This window comes from Gouania willdenowi, chromosome 18 (genome assembly GCF_900634775.1).
Source record: "Gouania willdenowi chromosome 18, fGouWil2.1, whole genome shotgun sequence".
Taxonomy (NCBI): Eukaryota; Metazoa; Chordata; class Actinopteri; order Blenniiformes; family Gobiesocidae; genus Gouania; species Gouania willdenowi.
In genome coordinates, this window is record NC_041061.1 from 10,319,418 (window position 1) to 10,335,530 (window position 16,113).

General features: G+C 38.1%; 1 protein-coding gene across 4 annotated transcripts in view; it reads right to left on the minus strand.

Annotated features, from left to right (window-relative positions):
• nwd2 (NACHT and WD repeat domain containing 2) overlaps nt 1–16,113 on the minus strand; it is a 68,601-nt gene that overhangs the window by 33,028 nt on the left and 19,460 nt on the right. For all 4 annotated transcript variants that reach the window (XM_028474660.1, XM_028474658.1, XM_028474661.1 and 1 more), the window contains exons 3-4: nt 12,810–12,898; nt 967–1,083 (exon numbers count right to left, since the gene is read on the minus strand). In XM_028474660.1, coding sequence (XP_028330461.1) covers nt 967–1,083; nt 12,810–12,898 — 206 coding nt within the window. The remainder of the gene's footprint in view (nt 1–966; nt 1,084–12,809; nt 12,899–16,113) is intronic.

Genomic DNA, 16,113 nt, shown 5'->3' on the forward strand with positions numbered 1-16,113 from the left:
ACCAGGACTGACTCGTTGATTTAAGCAGATGAGGATAGTCGCGTGTTAAAGCTGCACAAGGCCTGTATTTATTTGCTTGAATCTCAGTTGGACACTGATGCAACTAATGGCAAAAGGAAAGAAGATTTTCATACCGAACAAAAGCCAAAGTGACCTTCAGTATGAGTCGGAAATTTGCTGCTTCAGCATTTTTTTGTTGGCGTTGGCAAGTGGAATTGATGGCAGTGAATGAAGATAAGATGTGATGTTAACGTCAAACATCCGTGACAGAAATCCTGAACAATAACGTTAAACATAGGAAATCTCAGACTTTTAAAGCCAAATTAACTATAACTAATAATTTCTTCTTAGTCACAAAAAAGGGTCGACAATCACAGCCTTGCCTTTGGATGTAGGAGTACAGGTCAACATGTCTTTCTGGGCTTTTATTTTGAAAAGACAAACATTTGCATAAAATTTCCTGTTTAAAAACCTATATACATGTATATATATATAAACATTGAGGCTTTAAAGAAATGATTTATTCATACATTCCTACATTTCCGTGAAGTAATTCAAATGAAAATTACAAGTTGAGGGCGTTTCTCCAATTTTTAGGTGAGATTAAAAAAAAAAGATTCATTAGATTAATTAGTTACAGATCATAATTAATTAATCACTCAATTTTTTTAAACTCTCGACAGCACTAAGAATAATACTGGTTGACGTCAGAATCAGTCTTTATAATAGTTTTCTTGTTTTAAACAGACGTTTTATATGAAATATGTCCAGTGGGGCGGAAATCACTAAGTCATCGGCATATTAAATATTGGCAGAAAGCTAATATTGAACGTTTCTACTACTATTGAGAATTTTTTGGCATGATTTTGGGACGTTTATTTGGTTCAGTGATCAACAAAAAAAGAAAACAAAAAAAAAGTACAAAATACATATAGAAAATGCACAATGCATGCATTCGGTACTCACAACAAAACAGGGCCCAGCTGAGGTCTTCAGACATTCCTCCAGGAGCTTCATTCGAAGTCTCTGCAGCTCTGGACTGTCCCACTCCTCTGGATCCACGCCCCAGTACAAGTCCACCACCTAGACGGAAACACCAGTGCATTTTAACAAGAGGAGCCTAAATACAAGCTGATAACACTGACATTTGACAATCAGGTTTGGGCATCTTTATAAAATGGTCAGGGTCTCCTAAAAGAACGGAAAGCCTGGTAAATAAATAAATTCCAATCAGTCTGTAAAAAGAGCAACATGGAAATGATCCAGAACCTGTGGTGTTTTTATCAAACAGCAGTGGGACCTGATTGAACAGCCATGCATTTCCCTCAACATATTTGTCACAAGTTTGGTTTTTTTCGTTCTTTCTCCACCATTGAGATGATTCCAACTGGGACGACGCCACAGCGGGAATCTCTCACTGGAGGCGTAAATGGTGAGGGAACGCCTGTAAAATGTGTGCGAGGCTGATATCACAACGCCAATGAACCATCACTGCGTCGCCTTGACGTGAGACGCATGGTGTCTGATTTCAGACTAAGTATATAGGGAATGAATGGATGCTTGGCTCGTGGCCTTCTGGTCCCAAACACCTTCCCATCAGTGCATAATGTGCCACGATCAAATGGACTTGGTGGTTGTAGCTCGCCGTTGTGTTGGATGTGATTCAATGCTTGCCGTGCGTTCGTGTATAGGTTATTCAGGGAGATGAAGTGAAGCCAAAGTGATTCATCAGCAAGCACCGCGATCTGCCTTCATGCTCTGCTGCTCACCACGCTATAGCTAGTTCAAATGAGTTTAGCCTGGCACAATGACTGACACATCCGCAGCTTGGCAGCAAACAGCACTGAGTGGCAGGCTAGGCGAGCGGGCCAGCACTGAAACAAGGAGAGTGGGGCTTCACTTTGACAGTCTGGGAAACATCCTCCTCTCCCATTGTTGGTAGGAACAGCAGGGGAGGGGGGGGGGGGGGGGGGAACTCATCTGCTTGCTTGTTGCCTTGCACCTGCGAGCAGCTGTGTTGCTGTGGAGGAAGACAGCTGTCAACAACCTGCCTGTTTCCTTCGCAAACAAAGACTCCACGGCTTATTTTCTGAAAGGGAACATATTACAGTAATTCCCTTTCTTTTCACCATCTCCCCTTTTCAAAACAAAAGCATCTTTTCTTGTCTTCCATTAAGTTTTGAATGCTTTTGTAAAGAGGGCTCTTGTTTTGAGGTCAACTGGAAGGTTTGTCAGTAGCAGGCCGCTCTCCGGAAATCTCTGAAATGTTGAAATTAAATGTGTATACGTGAGTTTTATGGATCAAATGAGCACATGTTGACATTCTACTTGGTCACTTTCTCACTTAAAATGTTTTTTAGAACTTTCAAAGGTGGAGAATCAACAGAGATATTTAGCCTCAGTGTGCTTCAGGTTTTTGTCGTGGTAGGTTTGAGATGCATCTTGGGAAACTTGGAAGTATACTTCAGTGGGAACACTCATCACCCTAATCATGTATATAGTAGACAGTCTATACTCATGGAGTTTGCAGTGTATAAAACGTTAGTGTGCCATTTTGAACACAGTCACAGAGAACAAAACGGAAATCCCAGAGTTAATTTCCTGAAATGGAAATAGCTCTATGACACAGAGTGTATACCCTACTATATGTATACAGCTTTAGCTGTTGGTGTATTGGCTGAACTGGTTATAATTTGTTCTGGTGACTCGTTACGGCAGAAGCTTAACACCGCCAATCACATAAATTTCGTGCAAAACGTGAAGGGGATTCACTGGTTGGAAATTAAAGGTTTCACGAATAATGTTTTGGAACCATATCATGTATCCTGTGGTTTTTTTCTGTTAAACAGGTAGCTGAGGGTTGGAAATGGAGCAAATGCAATGTAATCTTGTATTTTTTTTAGCATGTTTGGTACGATTTTGGGAAGTAGCTAGTAAAAATCTGCTGAATTGGAAAAGATGAAATGGAAAAAAACGCAAAAGTAAAGTGACGCAGAAATGGGTAAACCCTGAAAGAGAATTAGGAAATGTTCGAAAAACTGGGGCCACTACCTACATATTTTTTGTGATATATTTCGCCATAAAACTAGTGGTTGAATGTGCAGCAAAGCATTTAGATTAGATACAGAGAGGAAATTGCTAACTCTCGCTTGAGATTTGGCGTGATTTCAGTTTGCGGTTATGTTCCACAATTCTGAAGCATAGAAAATAAAATTGTTAAGAGTCACTTCAATAAATCCTTACTAAGTATTTTTTGCCATATTTTGAGAAGTTTTAAGCTCGTAAAAATCTGCTTAACTGGGAAAGACAAAACGAAAAACAAACCAGAAAAGTGACGGAGAAACAGAAACCCTGAAACAGAATTGGGGAAATTTTGAAACAAAAAATTGGAGCCCTTACCTAACATATATTTTTGGGATATATTTCCCCATAAAACTGGTGGTTGGATATGTAGCAAGTGTAGAGGGTTTAGTAAGTTTTATTATGAATTGAGATGTTTAATATGAGGGGTGCCACCCAGGGCTTGAAATTAACTTTTTAGATCACCAGCCAGCATGACTAGTGGATTCTTAAAATTACCAGCAAACCAGATTTTCCACCAGCCACATTTTATTCCAGCGAAAATAAACTACATTATGAGTGCCACAGAATAGATTTAAGCGTTCATGTTCATTTGAATCATTTTTATTTTAGTTACTTGCAGAAATACGTTAAAATGGTAAAAATATAGACATTTAATTTAAAAACAATGTTGTAACAATGCCAAAAAGGTGCAATATGGAACTTTGGGTGTGTCGGAGAAGTGAGAAGTATATTCTCATAACTTAATAAACAAACTTAACTCAGATGAAAATTGGATCCCTGGAACACTGTTTGACGTTAGAACGAATAGAAATAATCAGTACTAAGAATTACATGTATTGTAGAGAAAAAATGTTTTACTAACATGCATGCTCTTCAAATATAAACAAGTCTCACTCCCAACAAACTGTATAGTGCACATTTTAAAGGTGAACAAATGGTGGAATACCAGCCACTCATGACCCGACATCCATTTAGTCATAAACTCTTCAATTTCTGAGGCAGCAGCTTTCCTTTTTTGCGGTTCAGGTTTTTCAACACCCGATAAATATCCCCACATATTTGTTTGTTTTTTCCTAACTAATTTTACAACTTAATTTCAGCTCCTATTGTTTGTTTTGTGCCGTTATGTTTGTCTTATCCGATACCAAACCATAACAATCACGCTAACGTAAGCATGCAGCAAATAGTTGTATGACACGTCACGACATAGTGTTCACGGGAAATGTAGGATTAGTGCAACCAGCAGGGTTGCCAGATATACATTACGTTTTAAAGTCTAAACACACACAAAAAACCTCAAATATCTTGGCCGAAAACAGCCCAACCTGGCAACAATGACTTGTCGCATTGTTTCTGCAGCCTGCCGATTCAAGCAGACGCAGTGGTATTTGTTTCGTTCTTCACCAAACAAAATGGCTAGTAACGCTACAAAGTTACGCGCCAAAGTAAATTTTTATCTGCAACTGGTGGGTTGGCGGGTGTTAATTTAAAGCCCTGGTGCCACCTCTTCAAAAGAGGAATAACACTGTTTAGCAGTTATTGATTGATAATAGCTCAGGGTGTGAATTCTTCTTAAACTATCTACTCTTCTATAGCAAAACAATATTGATACATGAACCACAGACAAAGAGTCAGGTTTAAACAAAGATTAGATACAGACGCGAACTTGTCAACTGTCGCGAGACATTTGCCGTGATTTTAGCCTACTGTTGCGTTTCACAATTCTGAAGACTGTCAACAACAGTCACTTCAATTAATCCCTACTAAGTATTTTTGGCACGAATTTGCCAAGTTTAGTACATCAGTTATGACATCAAATTAGGGAAAGCCAGGGAAAGGGAAATGAAACGGAATTGGGGAATGATGAAAGGTGATTGTCCTTTAAATGCTTGAATCTTTCCTCAACCCGCAAAGGAAAGTCCTTCAGAATCATTCACATGACAGATTCCTCATACTGTGTACATCAGTCCTTATGCATCAGTGTCAGTGATCTACATCCAAAGCACATGAAGAAGGGGGGGGGGGAATTGCTGACAAGGAGCAGAGGGGAAAGAAATGACGTGAGATGAGCGTCCCTGATTACGATGAGTTTCTACAGGTGATTGGGAGGATGCGCGGCAATTAAAAGCTAACTGAAGGCATTAGTCATATCTGTTCAGGCCGTGTGTGTGTGTGTGTTGAGAGGAAAGACTGATTGAATTTCCCCCGTCACTTGCCTCGCATCACTGAAATACAGACGAACAGGAAGATGGATGGGGAGGAAAAAGGGGAGTTGGAGGACAAGAACAGCTGAGGAATGTTTATCCCAAACAGGCAAGGACAAAGTTAAAACGGGAATATGTTTGGATCGGGATTAAACGAAGAGGTCTTTAAGCAAACGAGGCTCATTTAGATGCTTCCTCTGGGAGTGGACTTGGCAGCAGTTATTTCACTTTCCTTCTTTACTTTTCATTTCACCAAATGTTGTGTTTTTAGCTTCTTTCTCTGATTACCTTTCCTCCAATTCCTGTATATCAGTAGTACAGAGTGTTGGTGCTATCATTAGGGAGGAAGCAGCTTCTGCTAAGTAGCTTTTTAATACCTCCGAAGGCGTTTGCCCCGTGGCTGGTAAAAAGCAGGAAAATCTTATTGATTGAATGGTAGACTATTAAACTTTGGGATTATGTCCAAGATGCCCAGGAAGAAAGTGTGTGAAATCAGGCAGGAAAAGACAGTAAAGCCCCACCAACAGAATGACTTAAGGCAAGAAAAAAGAGTAAAAATAGATACAGTGCCAGCACAATAATCTTCCTACTGCAAGCTATTTTATTAAAAATATGTAGTAAAATCTCCAAGAATGTTCTGTGATTAATCTCCTTGTGCTGCCTGAGGAGAGTGAAGCTTTAAGAATCTAATCCAAAGCCACCAAAATAATGTTTTCCACAATATCAAATCAAATAGCATGAGCCAGGCAAGGGTGGCCACTGTAGGGTGATGTTTAACCTTCTAATGCTTTTCTTCCATCTGCGTTAACAGAAAAGTCTATTTTTTTTTAAATCTTATAAACTTATTTTGAAAAGAAATTTCACATAACATCAGTGTAACTTTGAGATAATTCTGGTTCACAATGCTCACAAACCGTAGCGAATTAGGATCAGTCTAAAAATGGAGGTGAGAAAACCTCTTTTTCTACTTTTCTCTAAGGACTAGTTTGTCCGACTCAGCAATCTTCTACTTAATGGAGCGCAAAAGAACAACTTGCTCAGTTTAGAGACATCTAAAAACAGGACAGTAAAGAGCAACTACAGGCCAAGCTTGTTTTCTTAAATGTGTCAAAGTACTCAAATGATTTCTAATGGTGCTAATCAGTCAACTAAATTACGCTTTGCTTGAAATAAAAACAACAGTCTTTAGTGAACAAGTCGTGCCAGGTTTTATTTTGAAAATGTTTATTTGTATCGTTGTATATTCTACTAAAGATTTCACACCAAGTTTGCGGGCCGTGCAAATATGCAATTCCATTCTGTTCCACATGGGGGAGAATTGATTGTCGCATGGAGCGATGTATGTGACTTTGTCTCTGCACAAAAGTCAATTATTACACGATTCGCTCTTAAAGCAGATACTTTGTAGGGAACTTAATATTACACAGAGCCCTAGGCTGTTTTAACATTTATTAGCTTATTAGCTATCGCTTTCATAGCGGTTAGAGGCCTTCTGTTGGGCACGTCATAGGATATACAGATATCAAACTTCATTGTGGCAATTCAGAATGAAAGGTACAGATGTCTTAAACATCATGTCGTCTAGTCTAGACTTTAGTTATAGAAAACTTTAACTCCCCTCAATTAAAAATATCTGTTGCATGTTTGTATAGCTATCGGGAATTATGTTTTGACAAGAAGAAATTATATCTTGAACTTTTATTGTTGTCAAAATGACGTTTGAGATCTGTGATGACGATCGTGCTCCATAGAAATCAATGGAAAAAGTAATGTAATTTTGCCAAGGCAGAATAATATTTGAGATATTTGCCAATTTGACTAGTAAAAATGATCTTGTAGATATCCGTAATTTTAAATTTGGATAGGCACATTTAGGCATTGAATGTTGTAATGTCTTGAGAATATGAAAGACTGAATCTAAACTAGTTAGAAGGAACCTGCAAAAGCTGACGATTGTAATTTGACACCAGCCTCCTAAATATTTCTTGAGTAACTTAATGTGTTCCAGCACTGTTAATTTGGTTGACTAAAATATTTTCATCATCGTTTTTGTTGAGTACATTTTTTAAGTGACAATAACAAAAAACCTGAGATTGAAGACTACAACAAAATATATTGATATTTTTGTTATAAACTCTTATTCTTTATATTTTAGTCAATATATATGTAAACAATTTAGTTGACCAAAAATAGAAAAAAAAACGTGAATGAAGATATATATATATATATATATATATATAGATTTTTTTGTCATAAACTCTTATTCTTCATATTTTAGTTGAGTATATCCGTAACCGGTTTAGTCGACTGAAATCTTAATGTCATTTATTTGACTAAAAATAGAATATCTAACTGAAATAGTTCTGACGACTAAATTTTGACGACAACTAAATCGGGTATTTTTGATCAAAAATCTATGACTAAAAGGAAATAAAAATGAATTGATTTACAGAAATCTGAAGCACAAGTATTCACCTACAATCCCATTTTTAACATCGGTTTGATGCTCAGAAATCCAAAAGAAAAACATAATTTGAGGTTTGCTCTGTTTACATATTTCATACTTTTTTCCCCCCCATATTATAATTTTCTCCTTGGGGTTTAATTTTCGTGCCTCATTTTCCCGAAATTGATACTTTCCGAAGTATTTAGAGAGAAACCAATTAAAATATGAATAAAACAAGCTTCGTATCAGTTATTTTTCCCCTAGGAGCTATACAACTCCTGGTATTCTCTCTGCTTTTTTTCCCTTTATTTGTGTTTATCGGTGTTGATTGGCTGCATCGTTCTGCTGAAGACAGTCGGCATGTTGTTGTGTTCATGTGGAGAATGAATAAAGAGAACAGCATCAGAGCTGGATAGTGAATGGAAACGCAGGAGAAAAAGAGTGAGACGTAGATGAGATACGAAACTTGAAATACAGAAGCCAGGTAAGCAGATGGAGGAGGTGAGTGAAATACAGACGCCTGCTGTTTTTACGCTTTGAAAAACTCAAATATTTGAAGTTTCACATCAGATGGCAAAAAAAAAAAGAAAGTTTTAGCTTCTACAGTAAGTTTGATGTTTTCAAACTCGTGCTTGCCGAAGGTAAACTTCCAAAATGCTGCCAAGATTAAAAAAGTTTTGTCAACATCTGTTCTGCCCCTCACACACTTTTCTCTTTTGTTTTTAAATTTAAAAAACTGCCTGAGTGACAGGCAACAACCACACTTTTATTAGAACAGCAACCTCTGAAAGACCAGGCCATTTTAAGCCGAGCTGCTCAGGCCTTAAGATTCAGTTGTACCGATGCCCGTGGGGAGCCAGGGACTGTATTGTGCCGTGATTTATGATTCCAAGGAGGGTAAGTTGGTTTAGAAGAATAGAAAGTGGGATTCTGGAGGAGATGAGAAAGCGACAAAGCTGCAATAAAAAGAGGACAAGGAGCGGATTTATGAAATAATCCCCCAACCATTGTGGAACGAGTCGATACTCCTGCTTTTGAATTCCTGCAATAACAGTGCAGTGCAAAGAATTTATCTTTGCGACTGCTTTTGTGCAGGTTTTTTGTAGTCGGCACGTCCATTGACTATAGTGTAGTACGCACTGTCACGTATGCGTTCCACAAGGTCTTCATTAATCGACCTGGTCGTATACTTTTACATTTAAACACATCTCACTAACTAGTCACACGCTTTTTAGATAATTTGCATCTAAATCTGAACTTAAATCCAATGAAAATCTGCTCTTTGGAGGTCAAATGGTCAATATTGAATTTGTAAACTATCTCTAAAGGCAAGACTGTTGATACAATGTTGGATTTTAGGCTATGTTGGAAATGTCACACTCCATACTATACACTACAAACTCAATGAGTTATAGTGTCTACTATATAATATAATGATTAGGATGGTGAGCGTTCACACTGAAGTATACTTCCAACTTTCCCAAGATACATTTTGAACCTACAACAAAAACCTGAAACACTGAGGCTAAATATCTCTATCGTTGATTCGCCTCCTTTGAAAGTTCTGAAAACATTTTAAGCAAGAAAGTGACCAAGTAGAATATCAACATGTAGTAATTTGATCTGTAAAACTCAGTTTCATGCCGACATTTCGGAGATTTCCGGAGTCCCGCCATTGTGCAACTGACAAAACTTGCATCTGCACATGCAACTTATTAGTCAGAGTTTTTCAAGAAAATAGTCAATTTCTTGGAACACGACCTATATAATGGTGTGACTTATATATGATAAGGTTTCATTTATTCAGACAACTTCTTTTTCTAGGAAATTTACTTTGAACTCCGGACATGTTTCGACTGCCACTCTTCTTCAGAGGCCTCTCCTGATCGCTTTGATGTTTTCTTGACTTCCGTGTAATCATTCCAACAAATTCATTTTCACGTCTTTTTGAATAATATGGTAAGGTTTCATTTATCCAGATATTTTTTTTTTCAGGAAATTGACTTTGATCTCCTGACATGTTTTTTCAGAGATCGCTATTAGTGCGACTTACACTCCAGAAAATACGTCGATTTAAGAGCTAAAAGTGAGTTCGAGTGTAGGAGTCCAATTAATATCGCCCAACATGTGCTTTTATGTTCCAGATAATATGATTTCCTCGAAACAAACATCTACAGATTATTGGACTGTTATTTTAAAGTGAGTGAACCAAGAAGAGGTGACAGTGAATACGACCTCTAGCCTGTGGGCAAGATTTGAGTGCCCGATTCCTCATTTTTAAATCCCCAGCGATCATTCTCTATATTCTAATAGGATTGTTGTGAATAGATAACATAATCAAGTGGAAAAGGACGAGAGAGTTTGAGTTTTTTTTTAATTTTTGCTTTGCATATGCGTATTAGCACGTGCCAGCGGGCGTGTGTGAGTCATACATAAATTACTTACAGCACAAAATATGAATGGAGCTAAAAATAAAACTATCCACAAGACGTTGCATGTAGAGATGTGTGTGATTTCACACGCAAACGTTCGACAGTAAACTGCTTCCAAGCAAGGTGCCAGGAGTCACATGTGCCTGTGGGAGTGGAGAAGGAGTAAGGCGGCTTTAGTAGACGAGGAAGAGGAGGAGGAGGATGGCAAGGCAAGTGTAAGTGAGTCACAGCATTAACTCCAAGCCTTCTGCATAATCATTTCTGCTCATGCTTCATCACAGCGAGCTGAATCATCAGACAGACACGTGGCCGCGGCTAGCCCAGCCAAAACGTCACTGCCTCTGTCTTTTTACTGATATCTTACACATCTACATCATCTCTGGCTCAATGAAAAACACCATGCTTTCCTTTGGACATCTACGTTCCAGATGTACGTTCTACATGGCCAAGTGTTACATAGAGCCTCTGATTTTCCATTCCCAAATGGCTAATATACTTAATGAAATCGCGCCGAATATACCTAGTACTATTTATTTATCTGAATAATATCCACTGTTATCCGGGAAGTTTATTATTATTTGCGCTATAGTATATAGTCATCTTAAAGATGTAAATCCTTAATCCTGTAATCCCAAAATTAGTTAAAAGTGATGAAAAATTATTGTAAAAATGCTGAAATGGGATTTTAAAAACCACAGAAATTGGCTAAAAGTTGCAAATTAGAGTGGCCAAAACCAGACAGAAAAAGTGGTAAAAAGGGTTTAAAGTGTCAACGGCCATGTTTACATGGAAGCTTTAATTCCTCTTTGAAGCAGAATAAAAGTTAATTCCTCTTCAAACTCACCTTGTAAACACTCAACTCCTAATGCTGATTTAATTACGGAATAATCTTAAATCCGAATTAGGTGGCTGGTTTATTCCGATTTTTATTCCGAATTTAATAATTCCTCTATCATGTAAACACTTAATATTAGGGCTTCATACACATGCCCAAAGTGTGTTTTTCATTGATTCCCTCAATTGTTAGTTAGAGGGTGATTTGGTCCTTTCCCACTGCAGGGTGAGCCCAAACACCTCGCTCCAATTTGATGACGCGTTCCCACTTTGATGACGAATTTGACACGGCACTGAGCTGGAGAAGCCACGCCTCCAGGAAGCTCTCTGCCGTGATTGACATGTAAACAGACACACCCACAAAGGTGAGCATTTGCCACTTCATGCACCTCAAATTCAGGGTCCGATTCTGGAACAAGGACATACGGCTCTACGTGACGGATTGCCATTGTTGAAAAAGCTTATTGTCAGAGTACCGCTATATACCGGCAAAAACATAAAAATTAAATCAACAAAAAACAAATGGACTCCTTCCCCTTCCCAGGCACACATTCCATCAATAATGTAGGGAAAACAGGGTTGACAAAAAGTTAGCGGTTCAAATTAAGATCAGTTTGTGCTTTTCAAATTGGACAAAAAGGGGTATTAGCTGCCTGTTAATGGTGGAAAATTATGTGTAAATACATGATGTTGTCCCAAAACATGCATGTGAAGTTAATAGTCCATGTCACATTGCCATTTCTGCTTGATTTTGTAAAAAACACAACAAACAATAAAAATAATAACTAAATATAAAATACTAACAATATTGCCATTTATATGAATTGAAGTGAATTCTGTAATTTTCGTCTGTTTTCCATGATCATGGACAATCTGAGGCACTCACTGCTCAAGGAATGGATGCGTTTAATATGTTGACCCTAGCGCTTAAATGTCCTGATTTTCATCAAGCAAATGATTTCATCTGTCTTAACAGCCCAGCATAAAGATAAAGCTTAAGTGACAAATCAAAGGTTATTAAGTACTTGGATGCAGATCAAAACAAAATATGCATAATGAGTTGAAGTTAATGGTATAAATTTGCTTTAAGCAGACTATCAGAATTTTAAAAGATGCAAATGCGAGATTCGATCCCAAAAGTAGCCAACAACGGTTGACACCTCTTCGTGCGCACAAACTTAACACCGTGTTCAGAGTTGTTTTTGATCCAAATATCCTCAGTGTGAAATAACAAATAGCTGCCAACACCTTGGTGATTGCAGTTTGATGAAACAATTCAAGGTTCACCAGTCCCTTTCATCGGAAACAAATCTGTACAAATCCTTTTCAGGAACAATCTGTGTCAGAAATCTCCCTCCTGACTTGAGGGCTCTCCTGGATTTGTTAAACAAACACGGTCCTGATAGCAATCTTCCCCGTGTACGCGCACTTCTCATTTGCATTGCAAATGATGGCGATCAGTGGACACCATGGGGGGAAAAATGCAGCACTCTGCTGACAACAAAAGGAAAGCCCCGACACCATACTGCCTTATCCACGCTTTGATTGGTGCCAGCCTCCACTGATTGAAGCCTTATCTCTCCTGGCCTTCTGTCTGCTTAAAGGGACAGGGATCTCTAAAAAAAAAAAAAAAGCAGCTCCAAGGACCCCTCACAGCACCATTCCAGCCGTGATGTAGATTTACATGCACCTTGGAGTCAAACTCCAGCGATAGAAGTCGACAGCCTCCAAAGCGTTGGATGGATAAGACATGGGAAATCAAAAAGACCAGATCAAGGTGGGGGAGAAAGAAAGGATGTAGGCAATTACCTGGAACTCAAGCCCATAGTTTTCCCTGCAGAAATCTCTAAGTTTGGGGTAGACGTGCTCTTTTAGTGCATTCCTCTCCGCCTCTGTGTCTGGGAACAAAAAGCAAAGGAAATGTCAAAGCAATCTGTAAAGCACATAGAAATCTTTAAGCAGCAAGTTCTATAGAGAGCGTATACAGATGTGTCAATTAGAGCAGAAGTCTAATCGCACGGCGTTCGTTTAAATAACGGATTCAAAGCCTCATTCTTACACAACTAAAGGCCAATTATCTTATAACTGTAATAGTGTGTGCTCTTGATAAAAACCAGTATTAAGTGCCTGGGCCAGACTTGGACCAATTGGTGATCCATGACCATTAACAAGTCATCATTTTTAAAAATTTTTTAATACCTTTTACAAATGTATGTAGTCGTTTTAGAGATGCTCATATCTCATCACTCCAATTTAGTAACCTTTCTTGTTTTATTTACAAGTTGTTAATGGCTTGAAAATGTCAACCTGTACGTTTAACTCACACTAAATATCAATTTTGTGCATTACATTTATTGTATAGCAGAGAATATATTTACCTCAGTGTTTTAGTAATGTGCATAACATGTTAGAAACAATTTAGTAGGATATTAAGGCCACAATATTGTTTATTTCATTAATGCAGTTTATTGTCAACGGATGGAAAAGATGTTGAATGAGCATTTACAGTGTCTGAAATAGGCTTAAAAATGACTCAGCATGTTGGAAATAAGATTAATCAATGTTTCCAAGTACCCCCTACAATGTGTTCAAGTACCCCTAGGAGTACACGTACCCCTGGTTGGGAACCACTGATCTAGATATCACAACGAGTCGATTCCTATGAAAACTATTCAATTCTTACGGTCCAAACATACCCGGGCACAACATACGCAGAGAGGACTCCACGTGGAATGTCCGCACTCATCAGAACTTTTATAGTCTAGCTCACACGTAGCGCACCCGCGTAGTGGCTTCCAGTGAAATCCTACATTTCCCACAATTCTTTGCCCTTCTCTGTAGTCCTTGGACTCTTTCTGGGAAGTGTTTTAAAGGTGTAGGGGCTTTCATAGCTCATCTACCAGTCTCTTCTCAAACTTTGTCTCCATCTGTCGCGCTCTGTTTTACCAGGCAGGTGAAATGCAGGTCGATGATGTATTTAATGCAGGTCGATGTAAAAAAATACCGTGTTTTGTGTGACACCAGGTCGACAGAGGTCGTAAAATTTTAGCTTTGCTCTCACTGGCGTTGCCGACGTCCATGCAGACCTCCACGGAGTCCGTTCCACGTCCGTTCCGCCCGAGTATGTTTGGGCCTTTACACCTGATTATCTTCTTTCTAAAAGTTACTTTCACAGTGATTTCAAACCCCTGTGCTGCTGTTCAATATGACGTGGTCTGACCAAAAACATGTAAGTTTTACCACTATTACTGCAACTTTTCCATCAGAATACGAATGCTTCAACAACATCCATAAGCAGAATTATTCAAACATTCCTCCAAGTCATTAGGTGGCTGCAGGTAGCAAAAAAATACATTTTTGAAAAGGTTGTGCCTTAGCTCACTTTAAAAAAAAAATAAAAAATTCAGAGTAGTCTTTATCTTTTTTCATCACTTTTTTCTGCTGAAACAAATGTATTTGGGTATGAAATAGTGTCATTGATTGATTCTTGTCTAACTCTTCACATTTTATTGGGCGTATTTTGTTGTAAAAATGTGAGAGTTGCTGCCATCTTAGAGTTGAAACCTGGCTAAGACAACCACATTTTGCTATTGGCTGAGAATGGTGGTTTTTGACATTTTTCAAAAGTTATAGTTTGTATTGTGTAGGTAGTTAGCGTAGCATAGATTATTCTTTGGAGATTTTATAGTATTGACTGGGCGTGTCTTAATTGCTTCAGGAGCTCCGCACATAATCAAGACAATTTCTGAATTTCCAGCCTAGACGCACGTCAATCAAAACCTTTTGCTTTCTGACTTCCGACTTGAAAAAGTGCATTGGACAGCCACAAATCACACAAACATTATTTATTGTCTTGATTTTGGTGCTGTTGAATAAATATTGCCCAATAGTGACTTGAATAAAACTGCAAGGAACTTTTCTTTCATATGCTACCCCACTTCAAGTCTTATTAATTATTTATTAAGATTTACTATTATTTACATGGACAGAAGCTTCTTAGTCTCGACAAAGATGGCGTCCATTTTGGATCAATCCGACATAGCCCGAATACTGAAGGTTTCCCGTCTCCCTTTAAATATTTATGATATTATGATTATTCAAAAGAAAAGTCCAGTTCATAAATGTAGCTCTTTTTTTGGTAGCAATTTATGAAGCCAAACATGAGCCAAAAATCTTTCTGTTCAGTATTTTTACGTCATAAAGCCTTTGTCAGCGAGCTGCAACCATATTTGTTGCTATGTTGCATAGTCTGCTAGGTAATTAGCTACCACATCTTTTTTTTGCTAGCTCAACTCTAGTTCTAAAAATACACATTAATGTAGCAAGAATTTACATTAAAAGTATTTTAATGTCCTTAATGCAATGTGCTATGTAGATGAATTAGCTTGTAGTGGCTAAATGTCCTTCTATGCTGTACTGGCTTTTATGTGATTTGCTATTTGTTTATGGGATAATTATTGGGGCATGTCTTACACATCTGATGCTATTTGGTATATAATCTACACATTTCAGTAAGTAAGGTGTGGTAAATTCCCCTTTCTGCTCGGCTAATCGTCTCCTGGTGCACTGCTCCAAACCACTCTTGGAAATAGGTGATATCGATCCACTAAATTACCTCGGCCTTGACCTTCACAGTCTTTCAAAAAGGTTGATGCTTACAGCTACATCTGATGATTACAGATCCCATTCAGCTCCACCATAAAATAGGCTGTAAAGATGAAAAATAACATCAATTTAGAACGATAAATGTAGTATAGTTACTAGTGATTGATGTGCGGGCAATTTATCATGTATCAAATATAGGCTTTTGAGCAAATACAAAGGAAATAAATGTATGAAAATGAATTAATGACATCCAAGCTGTGGAAATTCATATGAATAACAACATTATTTGCGATTATAATGACATTCTCTTAAATATTGTTTATCCAGTGTTACGCTGGCAGCAATCTGACAGAACAGTCAGTGTCACAGACCCAATGCCCACGGCTTCTTGTTGTGTCCCACTTTTTTTCTTTCTTTATTTTATGCATCCCCCACTTCTCTCTTTTTCCACTGTCTTCCTGTAATTTAATGAGACAGGCCAAGCCTCTTCCTCCCCCTTTTTTCTGAA